Source organism: Myotis yumanensis, unplaced genomic scaffold (genome assembly GCF_028538775.1).
Source record: "Myotis yumanensis isolate MYYU_CA2020_CCGP unplaced genomic scaffold, mMyoYum1.0.hap1 SCAF_6, whole genome shotgun sequence".
Classification (NCBI taxonomy): Eukaryota; Metazoa; Chordata; class Mammalia; order Chiroptera; family Vespertilionidae; genus Myotis; species Myotis yumanensis.
The window spans coordinates 43,716,965-43,731,857 of NW_027223757.1; the positions used below are offsets into that span (position 1 = coordinate 43,716,965).

The 14,893-nt window shown below is 43.1% G+C and overlaps 1 protein-coding gene across 4 annotated transcripts in view; it reads left to right on the forward strand.

The window, feature by feature from the left end:
* The window catches only part of SIM1 (SIM bHLH transcription factor 1), a 74,208-nt gene extending 59,689 nt beyond the window's left edge, over positions 1 to 14,519 (forward strand). For all 4 annotated transcript variants that reach the window (XM_070418021.1, XM_070418023.1, XM_070418022.1 and 1 more), the window contains 2 exons: positions 5,923 to 6,325; positions 8,829 to 14,519. In XM_070418021.1, coding sequence (XP_070274122.1) covers positions 5,923 to 6,325; positions 8,829 to 9,559 — 1,134 coding nt within the window. In that variant the 3' untranslated portion in view covers positions 9,560 to 14,519. The remainder of the gene's footprint in view (positions 1 to 5,922; positions 6,326 to 8,828) is intronic.
* Positions 14,520 to 14,893: the final 374 nt, after the last annotated feature.

Sequence of the window (14,893 nt, forward strand, 5' to 3'; positions counted from 1 at the left end):
TCTTTCATTGAATGGCCCCTTTTCTGGATCAGCCTTTAGTAGGTTAAGTATCATCATGACCCTTTTCTTGTTGGGACAAAATAAATCACTTGCCCCAAATGACACAGGTAGTAAGCAGCAAAAGCAGGTGTGGGGGAGAGCAGGAGCCTTGGTAAGCGGTGTCCATTCACTGTGCCGCACATGCGTGTATTTGGCTGGCTGCCACCTTCCCTCTCTGCTTTCTCTTTTTCCTCTGATACTTAACGGACACCTGAAATAGTTCAGATCAAATTATGGGGTTGTACTGTTCTCACAGAGTTCACTACTAGTGCAGCTCCTTTTAAAGGGGATGGATGTGGCTGAGTCTTGAAGGTGCACACAGGTGCACGTTTGCTGGGCTTGAAAAACAAAGGTTTACGGCCAGGCTTTTCCTCTGTGCCTCTAAAGCCGTGTGAGGTCTCGGTCCAACGCAGTCACCCAATTTCTGCCTGTGTGAAGGGCAGTGTACTTGCTGTTGTAGTTTCCTGACTATTGACGGGAGGCTTCACCCTCAAATTCTTCTTTGGGTGCTCTTGAAATGTGTACCTCATGGATGCCACGGTTACCTTGTGTTGAATTTTCTTTGTGAGCAAAGGACAGAATGTTCTCTGCTGCGCCAACAGCACTTTCCCATATACACTCAGGGGAAGCGTTTGCCCCTCTCAACAGGGCTCAACAGTCTTGACTGGAGTGCTTCAGAAATAGGCCTGGTTTGTACTTTTATCCAAACAAGCAGAGTCTGGGAATTTCTCGCTTGGGATAGCACGATGATCTGAATTCTTCCTAGGCAAGCACATGGATGGTGTTAGCAAAGGGCAAATGCGTGGTGCTCTGATCCTCACTCAGTAAGGAGATGGGGTGCCAACACTTGCTTGGTGAAAGTGAAGGTGGCATCCTGTGAAAAGAGAGGCTGGTGCTCATGGGGAGAAAAGGCCGATGCCATGTGGAGGTGTGATTAGGGAAATGGAGTGCAGGATGCCCTGATCCAACTTGCAGTCCTGCAGGGAAAGAAGCTGGATTTACTATGATTTTTTTTCTTGATGGACTATGGTGATAGTCCATATGTACATTTGGAAAAATCATCTACACTAATAAAAGAGAAACATGGTAATTGGCGTACGACCACTACCCTTCCCATTGGCTAATCAGCATATCCTTATGCAAATTAACTGTCAGCCAAGATGGCGGCCGGCAGCCATGCACTGCAGCGAGCAGGGAGGCTTGCTTCCTCCAGGAACTGCAGACTCCAACGTTCCCCGCCTCACTTGCCGGACTCTCAACTGCAACTCTAAGCAACTATTACTATGTTGCAAATAAGAAGCTAAACAAAACAGGCTTTTAGTCAGCCCCGGACTGCAACATTGTATCCATGTTTTCAGCAGAGAGGCCTCAGAGCTAAAGCTGGCCCAGAATAAAAAAAAAAAAAAAGAAAACAAGGAGCGGTTGGAAGCTTTTAGTCAACTGCCAGCGGGAAAACAGCCCTCAGCCCCTCAGCCAGCCTGGCCAGGCACCCCAGTGGGGACCCCCACCCTGATCCAGGACACCCTTCAGGGCAAACCAGCCGGCCCCCCCCCCCCCCCCCCGTTTACCAGGCCTCTATCCTATATAGTAAAAGGGTAATATGCCTCCCAGCACCAGGATCAGCGGAGCAGCGAGGCTCCCGGCACTGGGATCAGCGTGCCAGGGGGCAGCGCCCAAACCTCCTGATCAGCCCTGCTCTGTGCCTGATAGGGGGGAGCTCCCCAATCCCCTGATTGCCCTGCGGCTCTGTGTGTGACAGGGTGCAGCACACCAACCCCCTGATTGGCCCTGCTCTGTGTGTGACAGGGTGAGGCGCCCCAACCCCCCGCCCCCACGGGCCCTGCTCTGTGTGTGACAGGGTAGAACCATAACCTCTCCATCAGCCCTGCCCTGAGTGTGACAGTGGCGGTGCCCCAACCCCCTGATCGGCCCTGCTCTGTGGGTAATAGAGGGTGGCGCCCCAACCCTCCTCCACGGGCCTTGCTCTGTGTGTGACAGGGTAGAGCCATAACCTCCCCTTTGGCTCTACCCTGAGTGTGACAGGGTGCAGCGCCCCAACCCCCTGATCCACCCTGCTCTGTGTGTGACAGGGGGCGGTGCCCCAGCTCCCCTATCGGCCCTGCTCTGTGAGTGACAGGGGGCAGCGCCCCAACCCCCTGATCGGCTCTGCTCTGTGAGTGACAGGGGGCAGCGCCCCAACCCCCTGATTGGCCCTGCTCTGTGCGTGACAGGGGGTGGCGCCGCAACCTCCCCATTGACCCTGCCTTGAGTATAACAGGGGGCGGTGCCCCAACCCCCCAATCAGTCTACCCTGAGCGTGACTGAGGGTGGCATTGCAACCTCCCAATCCACCCTGCTCTGTGCATGATGGGGCGGCGCCCCAACTCCACAATCAGCCCTGCTCTGAGCCCGACCAGGGGCTGTACTTAGGGATTGGGCCTGCCCTCTGCCACCCAGGAGCAGGCCTAAGCCAGCAGGTCGTTATCTCCCGAGGGGTCCCAGACTGTGAGAGGGCACAGGCCGGGCTGGGGGACCCCCCGCCCCCCGCCCAGTGCACAAATTTTTGTGCACCGGGCCTCTAGTCTATAATAATAAAAGCATAATATGCTAATTAGACTGGACATCCTTCCAGACGTCTTTCCTTCTGGACAAAGCCACAACGGGTGGGGAGCTGAGGCAGAGGCAACAGAAGCCCCTGGCCACGGCCAAGGCTCTTGCACGAATTTTGTGCATCGGGCCTCTAGTTGAAATAATAATTAGAAATGGTAATGGAAAAATTTTGAATCTGGAACTTTCACAGAATTCTGTCCTAAGCATGCTGTATTTATTAGCATACTTGGGGCTTTCCCAGAGGAGCTTCTGTACCTCATCGCTCTGACTCTGAGAGCACCTAGATGAGCTGCCTGTTTGCACTGAGTTGGGAAGTCAGGATTCTTCCTTCTGCTCAGGGTGGGCCAGTGTGAAGGAGAGTTTACCTTGTCCTGTGACGATCACATCATGGGCAAAGTTTGCTCAACTAGCACATGACAGGTAAAGAACAGTGGAGCCAAGGAATTTATCCCCCCTCCCCCAAACCCCCCCCCCCCCCCCCCATCACAGACACCCACTCCTCTTTTTTTCTGGGCTAAGAATTAAAGTGCAAAATGGACTTATATTTTGGTTCCAGAGAGTATAAAACAGTTGCTGCTACTTTTCTGGAAATCTCTCTAACATTTGATCCTGTTTTTCTCCCCAGTGTTTTCTCTCAAGTGTAAAATCATGGTTTGAAGTGCAGGCTTTGAGACCAGATAGGCTGCAGGATGATTGTACTATCTTATTAAAACTCTTAGTGATGCAGTTCCTCATCTGTAAAATGGAGACGTATTACTGTACAGGTGTGATAAGGATTTAATGACATAATATATATATATACACACATACACACACACACACACACACACACACACACGCTAGGGGCCTGGTGCACAAAATTCATGCACTGGGGGGCGGGGTCTCTCAGCCCAGCCTGCCCCCTCTCACATACTGGGAGCCCTTAGGGGATGACCTAGTGATGGCTTAGGGCTGCTCCCTGCTCCCCTTGGGGATAGGGCCTAAGCTGCAGTCTGGCCTCCCTTTGTGGGAGGTGACCGGGCTGATCAGGGGAAGGCACCAGCCCCATCACCCCGCTGCTGCAGCCACTGCCAGTCACCGCAGCCAGCAAGGTTTTTTCATCAACACGGACTCCAGTCCTTTCACCATGAAAAAATGACAACTTTCTTGAGGCATTTTCAAGATGTGTCTTTTATATAATAATAATTTCTTTATTATTTTTTTTATCCTCACCTGAGGATATGTTTCCATTGATTTTTAGAGAATGTGGAAGAGAAAGGGAAAGACAGAGAGAAACATCAAAGTGAGAGGAACACTTTGATTGGTTGCCTCCTGCATGAGCCCTGACCTGGGTCCTGGCCAGGGAGGAGCCTGCAACTTAAGTACATGCCCTTGGTCAGAACTGAACTCAGACCCTGCCATTGGCAGGCCAAGGCATTATCCACTGAGCCAAACCGGCTAGGGCAGGATATGACATTTCTTAGCCCTCCAGCAGCAGCCTTTCGTTTTTTTCACCAGGAGTGTGGTGAAAAACCCTAGATCACCTTTTTGAATTCTTATTACCCAAGTTACTAAGAATATTACCAGTGGCATACAGGGAGCTTAACCAATGAGCGGTCAGAAAAGGTGTTTCCTCTGTAGTTCACACCAATCACTGGCTTGCCACCCCTCCCCCCAGCCCCAGGCCTGACGCCTCTGGCCCAGGGGACCCCCAAATCCTCCTAATCACCAGCTCCGCCCTCGCCCAGGCCTGACCCCTCGGCCAGAGGCATTGACCCCAATCACCCTCCGATCGCAGGATCGGCCCCTTGCCCAGGCCTGACGCCTCCGCCAGAGGTGTCAGGCCTGGGCAGAAGACCTCCATCTCCCCCTGATCACCGGCTCCACCCTCGCCCAGGCCTGGCCCCTCGGCCAGAGGCGTTGACCCCCATCACCCTCCGATCGCAGGATCGGCCCCTTGCCCAGGCCTGACGCCTCCGCCAGAGGTGTCAAGCCTGGGCAGGGGACCCCCATATTCCCCCGATCACCGGCTTCTGGGCGGCTTCTGGGGCTTCTGGGGCTGGCCTGTGGCCCAGGATAGTGGCTCACGCTGGTGGCTGCTCTGTACTGCCCTGCCTGCAGTATGCCAATTAGCCGCCATCTTTGTTGGTGGTTAATTTGCATATCATGCTGATTAGCCAATGAGAGGCGTAGCAAAGGTACAGTCAATTACCATGTTTGTCTATTATTAGATAGGATATACAATGATTAGCACACTGACAGCACATAGTAAGTTCTCAATAAATGGCATTTATTACTATCATAGCAGGAAATCTCCATTATAGTACTAGACTTTTGTTTGGCATTAGGGAACCGAAAATAGATAGAAATTAAATTACTAATTTTAGTGACTCTTGAGGACCTTCAAACTGAGCATATCTCCTAGGGAGGTCTGCTGAGCCTTTTACGTTTCTTTCAACACCAGACCGAATACTCTGGCAACAAGTAAGCAGCGTGATTCCAACAAGGCACAGCATGGCCTGCAGCTGTGTTTTCCTGATGATCCTACACATATTTGAAGTTTACTTTAGAAAGCAAGAAACACACCCAGTGAATAGGGACAGCTTAGATTTGTAAGACTTTTTAAAAGTTATATTGCAATTAACTTAGGTAAGCATTTATGAACTCTCCTACCATGTAGCCAGCACAGCCCTCAGAGAGTTAACAGTCCCATGTAAAGAGCTAGGGTGCAGCACGTCGATGCCTTCCTTAATCCTTATTTTTTTGTCTGCATTTTTTAATTCAGAAAAAGATTTGAAAAGCAAATAGAATGAAATATGAAGCTTCCTTGGACATTCCCTTTGGCAATATCATTTAGGTAGTGATGGAGAATTTGGGTTTGAATCTTGGCTCTGCCACCTGCTAACCCTATGGCCTTGGGCAAATCTCTTCCCTCTTTGGGCCTTCCCTTCCCTTCCCTGTCCATACAATGGGTTACTAATATTTCCATTAAAGGGTTCATGTAAGAACTCCATGGGGGGGAGGGGGTGTAATTCACACCGAGCACTTTCATGAGTGCCTGGTATTAGTTTCACCCAGGTTGGTTATTATTATCTGTATCTCCTCCTTTCCGCAGCCAGAAGGATTTTGTTTTGCATGACTGCTTACTGATTGCAAGTCAGGGGTGCCCCGCTGGTGCTAGAGTGAGTCTTGATTTGGTGCCTTAAGCCCAGTACATCCTTAGGGGTGCTTGGTGCTTACAGAGTAAAAAGGCTATTTTTTAAAAATGTCCGTTTTCTACCCTCTCGGTTTCAGTATTCGGGATTTCACACGGAGAGATCAGAATCTGACCACGACAGCCAGTGGGGCGGAAGTCCCCTGACAGACACGGCCTCCCCGCAGCTCCTGGACCCCACGGACAGACCAGGCTCTCAGCACGACGCGTCCTGCGCCTACAGGCAGTTCTCGGACCGCAGCGCGCTCTGCTACGGCTTCGCGCTGGACCACTCCAGGATGGTGGAGGAGAGGCACTTCCACACCCAGGCGTGCGAGGGGGGCCGCTGCGAGGCCGGCAGGTACTTCCTGGGGACGCCGCAGGCCGGGAGGGAGCCCTGGTGGGGCTCCCGCGCAGCCCTGCCCCTGACCAAGGCCTCCCCAGAAAGCCGAGAAGCCTATGAGAACAGCATGCCGCACATCGCTTCAGTCCACAGGATCCACGGTAAGGGCAGCTGAATGACCCCGAGCCCGCTGCAGGGGGCCCCTGGGCAGGTATAACATTCCAGGCTGGACACTGCAGGGACTGACCCAGTGATTGTCTCAAACTCACGCCAATGGGCTTGAAAACACCAATTCTACTCCCTTTCAGAGTATTGACTTTGCTAATAGTTTTGCCAAATACATTCATTTGGACAGGCGAGTAAAAATGATTCCCATTTTGAACATCGAAAAAGCATAGACGTTAAGTTAAAGTGAATTGTCTATTGAACTTGTAGTATTATGTCTGTACATTTTTTGTGTATTATTTCCTTCTGTATTGTCATGCTTCAAATGTGGACATCAGAGGTTTGGGGCTCATCTGCCTGTTCTCTCTGAGGGTACTGTTGGCATTTTGGTGGGGGGCAATCTTTGTATTATGGCCCATCACTCAGGTCACAGGAAGTTGAACCTCTCTGGCCCTCTGGCATCGAATGCCAGTCACTGCCACCTTCTGTCCTCATATGACAACCCACAATGTCCTCTGTGAGTAAAGGCTGGAGAGAGATGTGGAACCCAGGAGATTTGCACCATGAGATTGCTTCATGGCTTTACAAACACACAGAAATAGGCACTGCTGGAAAGCCCATAGTGCTGCTAATACTCTTCTTTGTTCATTCGAAAGTAAACTGGTCAAGGAGCTCATTCTTTCCATTTCAAACTCGGGTCCAGGCAGGTCTTTGAAACCTTCCCTATTTCATTAAAAGTCAATGACATTAAGATTGATCCAATGTCCCTGATATGACCCTTCTTTTTGAGTCTTTAGGGTGAGAAATGGGTTAGACCGGGGGGGGGGCAAACTTTTTGACTCGAGGGCCACAATGGGTTCTTAAACTGGACCGGAGGGCCGGAACAAAAGCATGGATGGAGTGTTTGTGTGAACTAATATAAATTCAAAGTAAACATCATTACATAAAAGGGTACAGTCTTATTTTTTTTTAGTTTTATTCATTTCAAACGGGCTGGATCCGGCCCGCGGGCCGTAGTTTGCCCACGGCTGGGCTAGACAATGTTTACTCACCATAAAGTCTTCTGTCAGATACCCCCAGGTGCTGACTGCCTTCTATGATTTTTAAAAAATATATATTTTTATTGATTTAAGAGAGGAAGAGAGAGGGAGAGAGGGAGAGAGGGAGAGAGACATCAATGCTGAGAAAGAATCACTGATCAGCTGCCTCCTGTATGCCCCACACTGGGGAATGAGCCTGTAACCTGGGCATGTGCCCCGCCCGGAATCAAAACTTGACATCCTAGTTCATAGGTTGCCGCTCAACCACTGAGCCATGCCGGCTGGGCACCTTCTATGATTTTAATATTTCTGTTTTTGCTTTTTATTTGTCTCCTTTTACTCTGAGTTTCTCTAGTTTGGGAGACTGGTAATGAAAACCCAGGGAAAAGGGCAATTGCTTGCTAAAGAATAGGGTGAAGTGAAAATCCTGGCTTAACCTACATTGTCTGGAAGAAAATATTAGAAATAAAGTAAGAAGAGAAGAGAAAAGGAAAGCAATGGGTAGTGTGATCCAGGGCTTCTCTGCCACAGTAGGCAGTTTACAGCTTTTATGTGTCCCTTCCTGACCCTCTTCTCTCTTCATACTGACTTCACACTGCTTTGAGAATTACTTAATTCATGGAATATATTTTGTATGTACTATTCCTGCATATTAGATCTCTTCCTTTGGTTTAGATGAGTTATTAACATTTAAATGTTCTATTTATTCTTCACCTTATTTCAGAAACAATCTAAGATAGAAATTAAATATGATTATGTATAAAACTGAGATTTTTACCACTACATTTGAGAAGACAATATTTATATTTTTGATTGAGACAAGATATATACATATTCATGCACACATCTACACATATACATGTATATGAATGTATATGTGTTATTAGCCCTTAAACAGTTTAAAAAGTACATTAGAGCTTTATTGTAACTCTACTTAAGATACATTTAGCAATATTGACACTTAAAGTGATTTATTTGGAATTGAGAAAATAGCCCAGCCTATAGCATCTTCCTCAAATCCAACTGAAAGCATTTTCTAAGCATCAATTTAACATGCCATTTTTCTAGAAAATAACATAAACCAAATGCTATGCATGTTTCTTTTGTTATTTACAGCTGGGCATGTCCGATGATGTGCATACATGAAGTAGAAACATGCTTCACTGTCTTGCTAATTGGCATTCACAACCTACAAACAAGGTTTACATTCTAAAAAACTTGTTATACTTGTTATAAACTTCATACTGCACTTAAAAGCCACAGAGCTATGAATTCCAGTACAATATGTTGAGACTGTCTGTCATGTGAGCCTGTCTGTTTCAAATATTGGTGCACATGTTAAAAAAGAAAGATATAAGGTTGGTTTTGTTTTTTTTTGAAAAAGGAATACACTTACATTTTTCGGGGGGGGGGGGGTGAATTTTGAGACCACTTACCTTTTGCTTTTTCTTATTTCTAGGGCGAGGTCATTGGGATGAAGACAGTGTGGTCAGTTCTCCAGACCCCGGGTCTGCCAGCGAATCAGGTGACCGATATCGCACTGAGCAGTATCAAAGTAGCCCACACGAACCTAGCAAAATTGAAACTCTGATAAGAGCTACCCAGCAAATGATTAAAGAAGAAGAGAACAGATTGCAGCTAAGGAAAGCCCCCCCAGACCAACTGGCTTCCATTAATGGAGCTGGGAAAAAACACTCCCTCTGTTTTGCAAACTACCAACAGCCCCCACCGACAGGCGAAGTCTGCCATGGCTCCACTCTCGCCAACACTTCGCCATGTGACCACATCCAGCAGAGGGAGGGAAAGATGCTGAGCCCCCACGAAAATGACTATGACAACAGCCCCACTGCACTGTCTCGGATAAGCAGTCCCAATTCAGATCGCATTTCAAAATCCAGTTTGATCCTAGCTAAAGACTATCTCCACTCGGATATGTCTCCTCATCAGACAGCAGGAGACCACCCCGCCCTCTCTCCAAACTGCTTTGGCTCTCACCGGCAGTATTTTGATAAGCATGCTTACACATTAACTGGATATGCCTTGGAGCACTTATATGACAGCGAAACCATTAGAAACTATTCCTTGGGCTGTAATGGCTCACACTTTGATGTAACTTCCCATCTAAGGATGCAGCCAGACCCAGCGCAAGGACATAAGGGAACATCTGTTATAATAACCAATGGAAGCTGATGTTTTTCTAAAATATTTTGTTCTTTAAGGATCTCTGAAACATATTTATAGTTTAATGCCCCATGACCAGTATTTACTATGCTACACATCATTAGAGAGGATAATTTAAGTTACTGGGTGTTTGACATGTGTTCCTTTGAAATCAAAGAAAACAAGCACTAGCATTCAAGGTTAAGCACAGATAATGGAGCTAAAGTGAGTACACAAATTTCCCCTCTTATTATATGGGAACAGAATAGATACACTTTGAATTGAAAAACACTTGTGTAGATTAAGTGAGCATGTGTACCACATGCAAGGACTGATGGATGACAACATCATGCTGGGATGATTCAGTGACCCTCGTGCACACAGAGCGCTATCTACAAACTGCAATGTACACTTACATGCAGAAATATAGACTGCGTACCATCAATTCACCCCAAATGGGTAACTTTCCTTAACCTTAGAACATTAAGATTATTAAAGAAATGTTTATTCTCAAGCTAAGAAAGAGAGAGATACATCCTGTAAAGTGTTTTCTTCTTCGTGTTTCTAACCAGCCAGCTCATTTGGTTCAGGTATAAATTAGGGAAATGGTTATGGATATGGTATAAGAATGAGTTTTCACCTGGTACCCATTATAAGCAATCAGGAAGTGGCGATTTTCACCTTACTTTTGAGTTAGACAAGGAACAGGATCACATTGACATATCAGTGAGGGTTTTTCTAAGTGAAAGTACTGAGACATTGGGACACACATCAAAAACCTGGAGTGCCAATTGGAAATAGTTAGTGAAGCTAGGAAGGCCAGAGGCAAAACGAACAATTTAAAGTTCAGAATATGTAGTCAACATATTTGGGGCTTATAAAACCAACCCTCCCCAAATTCAAATTAATTCACCAAGAAAAAAAGGCTAATATGTGCAAAAAACTAAGGAAAAAACAGTGAAGTGCTACATGATAGCAGTTAAGTTTTTGACAACATTTCAAAGTACAGGTGTGCAAATGTGACAACATGTGGAAAGCCTCCAGAGAGTGTCTAAGATAAAAGCTTAGGCTGATAGACAAGGGATTAAATAGGTAAGAGTAGCACTTTGAACAACAGGTGAAATATTCATTTTCCTTATTGTTTTTAAACAGCAAAAACAATTAAATTGGTCTTAAATAAAACTGTAGAAAGACTAGCAGACTAAGATGCCAAGATCTCTGGATTCTGGATCTAACCATGCCTATAACTTATTTTGGGGACATAGATGTATCACTCACCACACCAGGGCCCTAGTATCTTCATCTGATGGCAGTTCTAATGTCCCATGGTTCTGTGGTTCAGTGGTGCAGCGGAACTGAACTTGTTAATCAGTTAACTCTCTGCTGTGAGTTGTCAAGACTGATCATTCTGGCTTTTCTGTACTCATATAAAGGTCTAGATGCTTCGTGGCTTAAGCAGGTGCATGGACTCTTTTAGGCATGTTGCAGAAAACTTTCTAGTTCAGCCAATATATAGATGGTAAAACTGATGAGGGAGAAGAAAAATGAGTAAGATTTATTTAATGCACTATCCTCCAGGAATCAAAGTGAAGTGACATGTTATTAGAGATGTTTCATAGCTAATATTTTCTAGGAGCCCCATGCCTGAAACTCTTGCCATATTGAGAAGGAATGTACTGGAGGACATTGACTTATAATTTTGAAGACATCATGACATTGAACACTCAGGGATTTAGTACTGTATTTTCATATAACACAGTTATTTGGCAATCCATAGGTAGGTGACAATCTGAATGCCGATAATCTGAAAATGAATACTGGGTTGTTTGTACATGAGAAAAGTGGCTACATAAAATTAAATAAATATGTCTTGGGTAGGATGGAACAACATTGTGCTGTAAATGGAAAAAGTACAAGTAAGTGAGAAAGTTAGTGGTTATATATACTTTCTAAAAAGTTCAAATAATGAAAACTACATTTTGAACTATATAAGCAAAAGTATTCAGTATTTTGGAGAAAAAAAAACATTTATAAGAAGCCCCTGGAATACTTAAGATGAATTTTTGATCATTCTGCAACATGAAGTAAGGTTTTAGGAATGCTAAAGGTTTTGCAGACTTCTGTAGATGGATAAATGTTCAAAGACAAATATCTGAAGAATATGGTGTGTTTTGGAAAGGGAATCTATACAGATGGGTTTTATTGATGGATATACATTCTACTAAAAAGGTCACAGGAAGATGCTGTAAAGGAAATAGAATCTTAAGAATCAAGGAAAATGAACTAATATGAAAGAAAAGACTGTCACTAGAGAAATTTCAGTGGGATATTTACGTATATGGAAGAAAGTTAATTGAGGAAAGAAGTAAATTATAAGTTCTATAAATGGGATAATCAGAAGGACTAATGCTCTTTAAAATAGTATGACCAATATTTTTAAGTGAGGATAGAATTAACTAAATTATATCTTAATTAAAATTTTTGCTAGATTGACCCATTTTTAAATATAAACCTTTTATTTACTTTATATGTCAAAAATTTTAGAGTATCACATTTATTACATTACATGTAAATCCACACAGACCTACAGTATTCTATTTTTTGCAGTGGGGCACAATTATTGCAGAAAGACTCAAGATAAGTTGAGATAGTTTATGGCAAGGCAACCTTTCAATATATTGTACACATAGACATGTTAATATCTATTTATAATCTACATTATTTTGTTCTTTGCAGGAACATATTGCCTCAAAATGAAGATGTTATCTGTGTTTTTAAAATATGAGATGTAAAATATGTATGTTCCCAGTAACTTCATCAGTTAAAATTAAACTTAAATTGGCTTTAGTTTTAATCCTTGATTTCTACAACTTGGTTAAATGCTGAGAATCATGAAACTTGACTGAAATAGACAGAGAAGTATGATTTTTATATCACCTTGGGGATTCATACAGATGTGTTCTATCCAAGTACTCTTACAATATGTAGCAATTCATTAGATGAAACAAAGCAAGCTCGTGCTTTCTAGTAATAGTAAGAATATATTTATTGCCCATTTTACCTGCCTGCCCTACCTAATTCATAAATTTGGATGACCAAAGGAATAAATGAATATTTCCCCCATCTTTCTTTGGAAAATTTTGTTAAAACTATTATTGAGAATATACAAATTTGACATATTATTTTTGGGTGCATGGTATTATTGTCACAGTCATGTAGGTGTGCTCCAGCTCCATATTTTGACATGCTATATTGAATATAATGGACCAGCTTTTCTAAACTGTAGTTGCCTGATACAGGATAATTTGACACAGTGCTGATGTGACATTCAAAATGAGACAGGATGCAATAAATGGTTTGCCTTTGGTAAATCCACTCATCCTTTCCTGATGTTATTTTATGGGATTCGACTATTTTCATTGGGTAGTATTCTTAATTTTCTCTATACCCTGCTGCCACATGATGCCTCTGGGCAGAGAATCCATTTAAAATAAGCTTTAATAGGATCTTCTGGAAAAAGATAATATGCTCCATTTTCTTTTTCTTAAATGAGGAATGAAGATTGATCCATTAAAAGATCATTTGGAAAATATGCATAGATATTTTAAAATAAAAAGACCAACTAAGTCTGATAGAAGACACTATAGCTAAAGAGGCATTCTGAATACAGGGATGATATTTTGTAGCTCGCTTTCTCAAGAGCAGGACATTACTAAGGTGTCCAGTAAATTCTATTGGTGCTAGAATTTGGAAGTGACAGAGTGAATGCTGATATTTGGAAAACTGAGGATTTGGCCATTTGGGGCTCACTTACGTGGCCCAGTGGGTAGCTTACACTTTAATATGCTCTCTTTAATTTAAAAAGCTTGAATGCCAAGAGCTGACTCTCCAGTTCACTCAAATCACAGGAAATAGACATACATTCTATTTTCTAAGCGAAAATCCTATTGTTCTCTAAGTGATTCAAATTTTATGTACATGTCAGTTTTCTCAAATAGGAATTTGACTCTAAGACAGCAAAATCTGTTGGTTAGTTTTTACTGGGAAATGCACTGTGGATAAAACATTCATTATCATTCTAAACTTCAAATGAATGACAGAACAGCTATGAACATATGGAAAGGATATCTTACATAGAAAATGTTCTTGGGGGCAATTTCCGTGTGGTGCTCGTTTCTTGTGCAAAAGAATTGTATGGGTAGTGCTTAACTCAAACAGTGAGATCGTGCTCATATCCAAATAGGGGTTTGTTCAGAGTTCCTTCTCTAAGATTGTATGCAGAAAGGCTGTATGTGTGTATTCATATATTTATGTACATGCACATTTACATATACATATATGTGTGCACACACATGAAATTGTAAAGCAAGAAACAAGATTGTATTCTGCTCTGCTCCTTAAAAACTGATGGTTCACATAAGAAATCCTAATTAATTATTTTAAACCAAACATGTATAGTTTTAATTATTGTAATTTTGCTGCATGGGGCTTTGCTTTCATAAACCTATATAGTGGAAAATTTGTCCTAATTTGCTGATCTGGAACACATTTAATCACAATTGAATTTACACCCAACAACCCTGGAGTGTTTACATTTCAAAAGAAATGAAATGGCGTGAAAAGTTTTTAGAAGTACTGTAACTTTTTCCGTTTTCTTTTTCCAAAGGGGGTATATTTCAAAAAAGGAAACATATGAGTAGGCACTTCAAAAAAGAGAAAATATTTTGTGTTTGTTTTTTTGACTGACATGCTATAAAAAGGATTATATTTGTGAAAGAAGATACTGATTGCCAATATTTCAAATACCATCTTGCAATGTAAAGTTTTTAGTGACATCGTAGTATTAAATCTGTAATTTGAACTTTTACTTTGGAATGTAAAGTTGAAAATATTAGCTATGTCAATGATATCTTGCAAAATGCTCCCATTTATAATTATTTATATTGTAAATAGCTTTCTGAAGTAAATTAGAAGTTAACATGTGCATAAAATGTATTTATTATGTGACGAATTTTTGGTTTTAAATATAGTTACCAATATGCAGTTTGTGTCTGAATTATTCATTGACAGAAATTTTTATAGGACAAAACAGACTGACACCTAGCAGATTAGACCTGTAAAGAAATAAGGACTGTTTTGGCTTTAGATTTTGTTGGAATGGTTAATACACACATGTACACACACACACACACACACACACACACACACCATTTTAAGAGACTTAGCAATAGGAGCTTACATATATGCCCAGTAACAATTAAGTGATGGGTCTAATTTTTAGACACTGGAGACTGTTTTCTCAATTTTTCATTACAACATCTTAAGCAGCACTTCTTTGGTCTCCACTTTTCTAAAATAAAGCAA